The sequence below is a fragment of the Arctopsyche grandis genome, chromosome 3 (assembly GCF_051622035.1).
Source record: "Arctopsyche grandis isolate Sample6627 chromosome 3, ASM5162203v2, whole genome shotgun sequence".
In the NCBI taxonomy this organism is placed as follows: Eukaryota; Metazoa; Arthropoda; class Insecta; order Trichoptera; family Hydropsychidae; genus Arctopsyche; species Arctopsyche grandis.
In genome coordinates, this window is record NC_135357.1 from 26,316,486 (window position 1) to 26,329,446 (window position 12,961).

Here is a 12,961-nt window from a genome sequence, read left to right on the forward strand (position 1 = left end):
ACCGCGAAATCAGTCTCATATATATATATAGCAGCTATAAATATATAGCATCAAATATGAGCCAAAATTGGCTTTCATTCGAATTTAGGAGAAATCAGTGTACATATTTACCCAAAGGTAAGAAGGTTAACTGATTCAGTCAGACGAAGACGCAATCCAGAAACAACGTGTTATCTTAGCTTGTCTTTTGGCGCTTCTCTCTTGCAAGTCATATCAATTAACATATATTAATAATTAATAAAAAAATATATATATTTTTAGGTGACACCACCACTAGCGACACCACTGCATACTTAAGTACAAATGCATTGTTTTCTGAACATTGAATATATATTAAGAATTGATAAACAGTAATAAAATTATAATAGTTTAACCAAAAGGCAATAACAAAAATAAAAAACGGAAAAGAAAAAACACCCCAGGTACAACGCAGAGTGGCAAAACATATTGTGATGCACGGAGAAAATCATTTTTAATGATATTGGATCGATTGTAACCGATAGATAGACATTTGTGATTTAAATCGATTTTTAAAAATTTACATTCGCATGTGTTGTTACTGTGTATTTCGACACCAAAAAACAGGGCGATTTCCCGAAATTCAAGATTGCAATATTCGATGCACACGTGTTGAAAAGTGGCGCAGTTTGTGTGCTAAAATATTTATTTATTACCAGTGCAACAATGCAGTATGCTAATTCATATCGAAATGCGTCACGGTACACTCATTATAATACGACGGGAATATTTAACGGTTATAAAGCGGAAATTAAAATAAAAAAGGGTGAACTTAGCTTCCAAGTGAATCATGATCCTGGTGCATTTCTGATGATGAATCCAATGAATATTGCATGATCTGTTGTTTGTTAGGTCAGGTCGCGTATTTATAACTGTCAGCATATATCAACGTCAATTTGAACTTATTTACACATTTTTTGTCTTTCGTATTTTGAATTTTTCTCTCTTCATTTCTTCACCCAGACCATTCTACACCAGAATATAAAATAAAAATGTTGGCCTGACTATGTATGTATTTCAGTAAAAACATGTGACTTTGAAGTGTATGCAGATGGCTGTATGTATTATATGTACATGCATACACATATATGTACAATGTAAAGAAAGCCTCAGTTGGAAAAAATAATTATATGGAAATTCAATGTAAAAAAATAGCATTGACGTGTCAAAGTTTTTGCAAATCACAAATTTGATTGAATCATTTTTATTATTTGTATTTTAATTTAATATGAGCATTTTTCAATCCATCTGAAATGGTCAACATGAAACACTAAGTAACTTTTTCCCATTCGTTAGTGGAGGTAGTGCTAGCGATACGTGGCGAGTAGGGATCCCAAATATTCGTCGACTTCAACTATTCGAATATCGAATAGTAAATCAAGAGCTATTCGAATATTCGAATATATTCGAAAATTTAAAAAAAGGTTTTCCGCGGTGTTCCATCTACATTTGTGTAGTTTACTTTCCTCTAACTCAAAACGATAAGATCTTTGAAGTTTTTTTTAATAAATTACAGGAGGAATTTGACTATTTAAAGAGTAAAAATATTTTGATTGTGGGTGACTTTAACACTGTTTCTTTGAAGAATGTAAGCATGGAGCTGTCGCATATGTGCAAGCTTTTAATTTATCAGATTTGAATAATGTATGCAATGTTTATGGCGGAAAGCTTGATTTGGTGTTGTCCAATATTGGTTACAATTCCAGTAGAAGTCCCTATTTTATTGTACCTGAGGATAAGTTTCACCCCACGCTCAGTATTGATTTTGATGCTACATGTTCAATGTTAAATGGTTCTGGGCGCAATAGTAATCGTAATTGTAATGATTCTTGTAATTCTGTTAATCATGATTTATATGGTTGGAAATTTAATAATGTTGACTTTGCTGGCCTGAATTCGGTTTTGTTCGAATCGGAGTGGATTGATCTTTTCGAGTGCTTGGATGTGAATGCTGCTGTTGAGATATTTAATAGGATTGTGCATTCTACTTTTGATAAATGCTTTAACAAAAAACTTCCTAAATCCAGAAGAATCTTTCCCAGATGGTTCTCAGCTGAATTAATCGGAGTCATCAGTCGTAAATGTTACTTGCACAAACGCTGGAAGTTCACTAAGGACTCACATGATTACGCTAAATTCTGTCAGTTGCGTTCTCATTCCAAAAAATTGATCTTAATTTGTCACGCTGACTTCATTAAAAAATGTGAAGATTCCATTTCCATAAACCCAAAATTATTTTGGAACTTTATGAATTCTAAACGTAATAACAATTCAAATTTGACAATTATGTTCAATGGTGATGAGTCGTTCTCAGGTTCGAAAGATATCGCTAAGGGTTTTGCTGAGCATTTTAAATCTGCATTTGTAGTCTCATTCACTCAATCTTCAAATAATAAGTTTCAAACAAGTTATTCCTTCATTCTGTCAGTATTTGAATTTAATATCAGTGATATGGAGTATGGGTTCCAGAAGCTTAAACCTAATAGATCTTTTGGTCCTGACTTTATTCCCGATTTTGTTTTAAAGGGATGCAAGTCCAGTTTGTTATAGCTTCATATCTATAATTTATCACTGAAATCTTCTCTGTTCCCTGACTCTTGGAAATGCACCAAAGTCACTCCAATTCACAAAAATGACGATAAATCCTTTATTAATAATTACAGACCAGTAGCCATTGTTTCGGCTCCAGCCAAATTATTAGAAACTATTTTGCAGAGATTACTTTATAATCATTGCAATCGGCTTACCAACAGCATGGTTTTCGTTCAGCACGCTCTACGACTACTAATCTTTTGTCTTTCTCAAACTTCATTACTAAATCGCTAGATGCAGGGCATCAAGTTAATGTGATCTATACCGATTTTGCTAAAGCTTTTGATAAGGTTGATCATTCAATACTTATTAAGAAATTGGCCAATTTTAGTCTATCGAATAATCTTACTGATTTTTTTACTTCTTATTTAAGTAATCGTCGTCAGTTTGTTTTTTTTTGATGGCCATTTCTCTGAAGTATACCTCACATCTTCTGGCGTGCCCCAAGGCTCTAATCTGGGACCTTTACTGTTTCTAATATATGTGAATGATATTGGCTCGGTACTTTCAGATTCAAATTTTTTACTATATGCTGATGACCTCAAGTTATTCATGAAAATTGATAGTGTTTCTGACTGTGAGGTCCTTCAGAGTAATTTGAACTCTTTATGGTGCTGGGCGACTAATAATCATTTACCTCTTAGCGTTAGTAAATGCAATATTATGTCTTTTTCTCGTTCTTCTAACCCCACCGTATATCATTATGATCTTGGTGGAACTCCACTGTGTAGAACATTATCAAAAAAGGACCTTGGCATTACATTTGAAAGCAGATGGACGTTTGGTATCCATATTTCCAATATGTGCAATAAAGCTTCAAAGATGCTGGGTTTCGTTTTACGCAATGCTCCCAATTTCAATAATTTAAGAGTACTGCGTCTTCTTTATAACGCATTGGTCCGATGCATTTTAGAATCTGATGCCATTATATGGAGTCCCAGTGAATTAACTCACTCTCTAAAAATTGAAAGAGTTCAAAGGAAGTTCCTCCGCTATCTATATATGACGGAGTTTGGATACTACCCTCAACTGTTTCCTAGTGCTTTTGTACAGGGTTCTGTTGGCTATAGCTCCCTATCTCATCGGAGGGATATGCTTCTTGTGTGTCATTTCTTCAAATTATTAAGAGGTGATATTTACAACCCAACTATATTGGAAGAAATTTTGGGTTCCATCCCACCTCATTGATTACACTGTTCGACAAATGACCACTTTTAAAATGTTTCAGAGACGAGATATAAATTTTCTTATAGATCAATGCCCAGTGAACACGAATCTGGTAATAAAAAGTGTTGATTGGCTCGAGATTCGGAGATACATGTGTTTTTTAAATCACGCGATTTTTCTATATCTTGGTGTTGTTCGGTCGATTTCTCAAAATCTGTTAATTTCCTGTTCAAAATGAATATTGGAATCTACAGTCGGGTATTTAATCTTTCATTTGTAATACTTTTCAGCTTTCAAATCTCTCTAAGTAGTCGTCCAGTTCAAATCAAAAGTCAAAATTACGTATTTTCACAATATATATATATATATATATATATATATATATATATATATATATATATATATATATATATATATATATATATATATATATATATCAGTGGCGTGCGGTCCATGGATGCGGTGGATGCGGCGCATCCCCTATAACTTTAAAAAGCCAAGAGTATTTTTAATAAATATTTGAATTTCGCTTCGATGTATTCTTAGTGATGTACGTGATTATGATGTAGTATATGATATATATTTCACATATCACGTGTTTTTTGTTACATGATGCATTATATAGGATCTTTTGATAATTTTTATTAAGGATTCGCATAGGCCGCATTCGCATAGGCCGGCCACAGGCGAGTGACGCTGGCGAGTAGACGCTGAGTGAAGTGCGCGCGCGTCATGGATTCGGAGTTCGGACCGATCCCATTTGCGCATGCGCACTATGAGGCTGTCATATTCGCGCGGACGCGTTGACACTTGTTTAACCTCTACGGTGGATTCGGTTTCTCTGTTTGCTTATCTATTGAGTTTCACTTGGAAGTCGCTGTTGATCGATATTTCCGCACGCTACGCCCCAAGTTATTTATCAAAAAGCTAGCCGATTCATTTCTTTAGACGAAGTTAATCATTTATACTGTAAGTTGGTTATTTTTTACTTTTGAATTAAGTTTTCATTTTAATTAGTTTCGTCTAACTTTATTTTTAGTTTACTGTTCCACTACTTACGAGTTTTCATTATTGCCTTTAATATGGATATCGAAAATAACAATGAGAGTGGACTTGTCGTCGAGATCAATAATAATTGCAATTGTTTAATTGAAAATGTGCTGAAAAGAAGATTTGCTTCTCTCCCATTTAATGAAAAGGAGATTATTGTTAAGAGCCCCAAACCCACACCAATATTAAATATTCAGTCTAAAACAAAAACATTTAAAAGGTATTTTAACACAGAAACATACGAAAAAATTTCATGGATTTGTGGATGTGCTCACTTAACGAAATTATTCTGTTGGCCATGTATTTTATTTTCTCAAGAAGTGAATGTCTGGAGTAAATTTGGATTTTCTGACCTAAACAATTTAAGTAAATCGCGCAAGAGACATGAATGTTCTCAAGCTCACATATGTTCTGCTGCTCAATTTAAAAAATTTGGAAAGGGACCTCGTATAGAAAATTTTTTAAGTGCTCAATTTAAAGCAAATATTGAAATGCACAACAAAGAAGTTACTGCAAATAGATACATTTTGTCGAAATTAATAAGCGCGATCTGTTTTTTAGCAAAACAAGAACAACCTTTACGAGGACATTTTGAGCACCAGGAATCGGAAAATAGAGGGAATTATATTGAATTGCTGTATCTGTTGAGTGAATCAGACATAAAATTGAAAACTCATTTAGATAACTCTACGGTGTTTACTGGACTATCGAACCATATACAAAATGACTTGGTATCCGCAATATCAAAAGTCTTGCTAGATGAGATTAAAACTGAAATACGTGCATCAAAATTTGTTTCCATAATTGTGGACGAATCTACAGATATCAGTCGCAAAGCTCAGCTATCTACTATTTTTAGATATGTAGATGAAAATAATGAAATTCAGGAGAGATTTGTTGGATTTGTCGATGTTAGTCCCAATAGAACAGCTAATGCTCTTTTTCAGCACATACGTGAGACCTTGGAAGAATTTGGTTGTTTGGACAAATTAATTGCACAAACGTACGATGGAGCGGCTGTAATGTCCGGGGAGCATAATGGAGTGCAACGAAAAATTCGAGATATTTGTCCTAATTCTTTATTTGTCCATTGTTACGCTCACAGATTGAATTTAGTTTTGTCGCAATCTGTTAAACATATATCCGGATGCAAACGTTTTTTCAGCCGTATGTTGTCATTTTCAACTTTTTTTTGTAAGTCTTCAAGAAGAATTTCCCTTCTCGATTGTCAAATAAAAAAACGATTTCCCACTGCTGCCCCTACACGATGGAACTACAATAGCAAAATTTTAAATATGATATTAGAATATCAAACAGAATTAATGGAAATATTTAATCAAATAATTAATGACGAAGACGAATGGGATACTGATGCTGTCATAAATGCTGAAGTCCTTCATCGTTATTTAAAAGAGTTTGAATTCAATTTCAATTTGCATTTATTTTCTGCAATATTTAATTCGGCAGATTTTTTATTTGAAATTTTACAAAAAAAAACCTTTGACATATCGTATTGCGTAAGTGAAATTAAAAAATTTGTAAAATATTTAGATAACAAAAAAGACGATTTTGATTCATTGTGGAACAAAGTAATAACTAAAAATTTTAATAGAAAAAGAAAATATGCTGAATGTGAAGAAGATGTGAAAACAACGTATAAACTTCACTATTCTGAAATTTTAGAAACTCTTTCAGTAAATACAACCAATCGATTTCGAGATATCGAAAATTTAAAATTTCTCGAATTTTTTAACGTCAAAAAATTTAAAGAATATGAAAATAATTTTCCAGATTTCCTATTTAAATCACTCCACCTAACTTATGGAAAATACTTTGATTTTATGAAATTAAAAAGCGAATTAATTTACTTGTACTCAACGCAAGATTTTCATTTGAAATCTATAAATGACGTAAAGGAATTAATTGTGAAAGATGATCTAATAGACGTTTTGGAACAAGTATTTAGTTTAATACAATTAATTTGTACGATACCTTCCACGAGCGCATCGGCTGAACGATCATTTTCGACTATGAAAAGAATTAAAACGTTCACCAGAAGTAGTCAAAGTGAAGAAAGACTCTCTGGTCTTGCTTTAATTGCAATCGAAAAGAAAATAATGTCAAATTTAAAAAACAATAAAAAATTCTATGATGCGGTTATCGATGAATTTTGTAAAAAGGAACGAAGAATAAAATTAAATTTTAAAAAATAAATTGGTCGGTTTTTTTTTTCAAACAAGGGACAGCATCCCTTGTTTGAAAAGTCACCGCCCGCCACTGATATATATATATATATATATATATATATATATATATATATAAATTTTCAATGACTGATATGATAAATGATAATTTTCAGTGACTATGTAAGTTTCGGTGTGATAGGATTAACAGCTTTCGAATTATCTTCAAAATACACAGACACACAAAAACACTCTTTTTAAAAAGTGATCAATGTTAAATTCTGATTACAAATCAGTCAAAATCTTCATCTATTACTACCAGCTATCACAAATTTTCATCTATTATTACTAGGTATGTACATATGTATGTACATTGAACAACTTATTTTATTCATAAATAGAATTCTTAAATCGCCACGCCAGTATTGAAATGTATATATATATATATATATATATATATATATATATATATATATATATATATATATATATATATACATATATATATATATATGTTTTTTTTTTTATTATTTTCAATTTGTAATTTTTCATTTTTTTTATTTTTGATTTTTCAATTTTTAATTTTTATGTACAATTTTTTTAATGTTTTATTTTATTTGTTTTTCTATTATTGTAATTTTATTACTTTATCTATGTACGTAGTAACAATAGATGAAGTTTTGTGATCATGCGAAAATTCGAACTCGAGATTTTGATTGATTCGAACTCAGAATCGATTACTGATCACGTTTTCATGATCTAGTTTTTTCTTTTGTTTTTGATCTTTTATGTATTGTCTGGCCACAATGTCATATTGAGGTGACCTTTAAAGACACTGTGGTATGCTTGTATATGAAAATAAATAAATTATATGTACATACATACATACATATTATTTTATTATACATTTTTGAATCTCCTTCGTTTTTTACGCGATCTGGTGTAAATCAGGGATCCACTTTAGGCCCCTTACTATTTACAAAACTTATTAATAACCTCCTTAAAGTGTTACGCAATGCTTCATGTCTCTTATTTGCAGACGACGTTAAATTATTCTTTGCTGTTAAGGAAATGAGAAGGTGCGACAGCAAGCAAACAATTTATAAATAGTAATCATAGGGCTTTGAGCTTTTTTTTCTATTATTTTGTACACAAACATCAAAATAAGATAATTTTATAATTAATTACAATAAAAAATTCATGTTTTAAAAACACAATATTGATAATAATTTTAATCATCAGGGCAGTCAAAAATTTAGATGATTATACATACATATGTAACGGTCGATTAACATAAAACATGAATGCATCAAAAATTTAACACCCTAAATTTCATAAAATAATTTTAAGTGGTTCAATGTAATTCATTCAATTTCTCAATATGATTAATTATGAAAACAAGGCGACCTTATTTTACCTATAAAATAGGACGATTACATTTCATATATTCTTTTGACACAATGTTTTTCCAGGGCTAAATTATGTCATACAGTGCATATTTACATATTTAAAATTCACGTGCACATTTTTTCAATATATTATATAGGTACACATTATAGGCATTTCTGACTTGTAGAAAAAATACACCCATGTACATATAATTTATTACATATACAAAGTGATTATTGTGTAAACGTATTATCTATAATAGTAAATATTTTGCATGAAAATAAGTAACTCACGAAAAATACATATTATATTACGTAAAAATCGGATCTGACCAACCTATGACTTTAACTAGGTAATTGAGGAGTATAAGAAGCATAAAAGAGAAGATTCGATAATGCAACATATGTTCATATGTATAGTGACGGAAAAAATGCACTCTCGTGAAATCCAAACTTTCAAAGATGCTCAAGGAGAACTAGCGCAATAGAATTCCACAAAAAAGCGTCAAGGGGTATTTGTTCTAAGGGTGCTAACCTTTTTTTGTGGAATTCTATTGGGTAACTTGTCGAAACAGCGCCACTATTCAGTGCAATTTAGCGCATTTTTCTGGGAACCTTTCATATGTACAAACCGGCCATGGTAGCATTTTCAATACGAATTGAGCGCAAATGTAGGGAAACGTACCCAAGACAAGATTTCTACTTCCAGTTTTTGATGTTAAGTAATAAGTTTTTTATTACTTAGCATCACTATAAATATTATAAACGTGAAATATCCAGAAGATATTTTAAAAGGTCAAAATAAAAAACATTACTACTTCGAGTTTACAAATTCTAGCTAAAACCTTATCAATTCTAAGTTGGTACATAAAGAATACAAATATAAATTTTCAAGTTGATAGATTTAGTGGTGTGGAAAAAAGCGTGTAGTCACCACTTTTTTAATTTTTCTAAGAGGAAAAAATGCCACTTCCGGTTAATTAAATTTAATGATTTTTTTTTGTTTTCATAAAATTGATATGATAATTATATTTCAATTTTCTCGTGACGAGCACACACATTTAAAGGGTCGAAAAAAATAGTGGAAGAAAAATCGAACAAAAGTAAGCTGCCACTTCGGTAAGTAAGTAAGACGGGTGCTCCTCAAACTTTATATACATATATAGTTGTGTTGCTACGTTACACAACTGCTAACTAGTTGCAGTGTCGGTCTTCCGTTAATCGGGTTAAATTAACGATAATTTAACCGTTTCAAAAGTGTCTGTGTTTTGCAAGATTGTAAATATTAAATATTAATAGTGTGATAAAAAAAACCCGCTTGTTTATAATAGTGAAGTGTTTTAATTTCTTATCTGAAAATTGTGACGAATTTTCAACATGAAGAATTAATAAAATTTTGTCATTTGTTTCGACGTGTAATAAAAATAATTTGAATTTATATTTTTGTTTAATCATAGTGAAAAAGTGCTTGTGTTGTGTTTTTTGTTTGATTTCAATCATTTCGGTTATCAATAGTTTCACAATGTCTCGTTTTGAGTGCATTTACAGACTGTGTGACTCAATCAAAAACGTTCTAGCTGGGGGAAATCTCCTTTCCAATTCCAGGATTTCTGATATATTGGTTGCCACCTCTCAAATTGTCACGGTCGCACGAGAGAAAGAGGAGGCGCATGACTCTCAGCGACTGATCGACCTCAAGTTAGCAATTGATGGTCTGGTGGAGGATTCGCGTGAGTTAAAGATATTCTTCGCAGATTCCTTACGTGCCCTGACTGCTCAAATGGAGGCTGCAAGGATGGTTTCTACTTTGTCTCCAACCCATGCTCCACCTGCAGCGGCGCGGCCGGCCGATCAGGGCATAAGCAAACGTAAGCGCCGTAACAAAGTGTCAAAGAGCGCTTTGTTGTCCCGTCCGGACTTAGCTGCTTCTCTTGCTGCCGCTTCTCCTAAGACTGCTGTTCCTGCCGCCGTTCACAATGGAGCGTCGCATGCCAGCTTTCCATTACCTTCTCCATCACCTGCATCAACTCCTGCAACACGGAAGGCTTCTCTGATAGATGCAGTTTCTAAGTCTCCAATTCAGTCTCAACGGTCTCAGAAGCAATCTTTCATCCGTTGATCGGCTACTTGCAATGGAGCGTCGCATGCCAGCCTTCCAATACCTTATCCATCACCTGCGTCAACTCCTGCACCACGGAAGGCTTCTCTGATAGATGCAGTTTCTAAGTCTCCAATTCAGTCTCAACGGTCTCAGAGGCAGTCTTTCATCCGTTGCTCGGGTATTGAAGATGAGCATCTAAAAGCTGTCTCCGATAAACGTTTTATTCATTTATTCTATCTGAAACGTGAGTCTACAGAAACTCAAATAAGGGATTATATATGTAGGAAGTTGGGACGAATTGATCAGAACTTCACAGTTCAATCACTATCAGCTAGGGGCAGTTATGCTTCATTCAAAATAGGAGTCTGCACAGCTGATTTTTCTGTGGTTTTTGATCCTGCTTTTTGGCCGCGGGGAGTCGGGTTGCGTCGGTGGCTATTTCGGAAGACAAAGGCCGCAATTTAATAAGACCCGAAAGGAACGGGCGCGCCTTTGTGAGTCCTTAAATGTTTACTACCAAAATGTAAGGGGACTTAATTCAAAGACAGACATTTGTTTATCTGCTGTTCTTGCTCAAGATTATGACTTAATTGCTTTTTCTGAAACTTGGATTTGCGATTCTGTCTTAAATGGCAAACTTTTCGATGACCGCTATTTAGTTTTTCGGAGGGATCGTTGCAGCAGAGGCGGGGGAGTTCTTCTCGCTGTACGAGCTGCTAGTTTTCAATCTGTTCGTCTTTTTGATCAGCTCAATACCATCGGTGAACATATTTGGGTTGAACTTCGCTTAAAGAATTTTTCTATTTTAATATGTATACTGTATTTTCCTCCGAATGAATCTCCTCTTATTATAAATTCATTTTTTTCAAATTTGCAAAATAATTTTAATGTTTTGGCTAGCAGGAAAGTCATGATCTTGGGTGATTTTAATCCTAGAAATTTGAATTATGTTCCTAATGAATTAATTTTTATGTCAGAACTATTTAATATGAGTCAATTGAACTCAATAACTAATTGTAATAATAATTTATTAGATTTAATTTTCACTAATTTAAATTTTATTTCTTGCAATGTATGTATCTAGAAGCCTATTTCCTTTGCTGCCTGAGGATCCATACCATCCGGCGCTTGAGTTAGAAGTAAATACACTTGTTTCGGCTTCCTCTCATTTTCATTCTGTTAATATACCGGCTCCGGGTGGATGGTTGTTTGATGGTGTTGATTTCGTGATCCTCAATAGTATGTTTTTTGCTTGTAATTGGGATAAACTATATGAGTGCGTTGATGTTAATTCTGCCGTTGATTCCTTTTATAGTATCGTTAACTCTGTATTTGATAAATGTTTTATGAGAAAGCGTCAAATTAATGAAGCAAGGGTTTACCCAAAGTGGTATAATTCCCGAATAATTTCATTAATGCACAAGAAAAATAATGCACATAAAATATGGAAAAAATATAAAGATCCTACATTTTTTATTGATTTCTGCAACTTGCGTACTCTTTTTAAGCGGATCTCGACTTCCGCTTACGAGGAATACATTACTAATTGTGAAAATTCAATTGCTCAGAATCCGAAAAATTTTTGGAGCTTCATCAACAGCAAACGAATTATAGATTCAAAACTTACGAAAATGCACGATATGGATGAGGACTTTATTGGTCATGACAGCATCGCAAATGCCTTTGCTAACTATTTTCATTCGGTTTTTGATTCGACTACTGTTATGACTTCCCCTAGTTTAGATTCCTCCATGTTTCCATTATTGTCTGTTGACAAGTTCCATTTATCTGATTTACGCTACGGTTTTGGTAAAATTAAAAATATTAAATCTTTTGGACCAGATTTCATTCCAGATTTCATTTTAAAGGGTAGTGAGCCTGGACTCTCGTCTCCATTGATTTTTATTTTTAATCTAATGCTGAAGACTTCAGCTTTTCCTGTATCATGGAAGTGTTCGAAAGTAACTCCGATCCATAAAAAAGGTGATAAGTATTCCATTAGAAACTATCACCCGGTTGCTATAATATCCTCTTCTGCAAAACTTTTTGAAATTATACTTCATAGGTATATTTTCAATCATTGCCAGAGTATGATTATTGATCAGCAACATGGATTTCGTCCACAACGTTCAACGACCACAAATTTGTTGTCATTTTCTGGTTTTGTAACCGGTTCCTTGGATGCTAATATTCAAACAGATACTGTTTACACGGATTTCGAAAAGGCTTTCGACAAAGTAAATCACTCCATCCTTATCAATAAACTAATTGGTTATGGTTTATCATATGGTCTCTCTCAGTTATTCACAAATTATCTCAAGGATCGACGTCAGTTTGTAAAATATGGAATTTATTCTTCTGTTGAATACCCAACCTGCTCTGGTGTTCCACAGGGTTCTAATCTCGGCCCCTTACTATTCATTTTATTTGTTAATGATATTAAGGAAATATTCCACAACTGC

The 12,961-nt window shown here is 33.0% G+C and overlaps 1 protein-coding gene across 1 annotated transcript; it reads left to right on the top strand.

Moving 5' to 3' along the window:
• Window positions 1–4,547: 4,547 nt before the first annotated feature.
• On the top strand, window positions 4,548–7,040 carry LOC143909178 (zinc finger MYM-type protein 1-like). Its single transcript, XM_077427081.1, has 2 exons — window positions 4,548–4,746; window positions 4,817–7,040. The coding sequence occupies exon 2, from the start codon at window positions 4,860–4,862 to the stop codon at window positions 7,038–7,040; it is 2,181 nt and encodes a 726-aa protein (XP_077283207.1). The 5' UTR covers window positions 4,548–4,746; window positions 4,817–4,859.
• The last annotated feature ends 5,921 nt before the right edge of the window (window positions 7,041–12,961 follow it).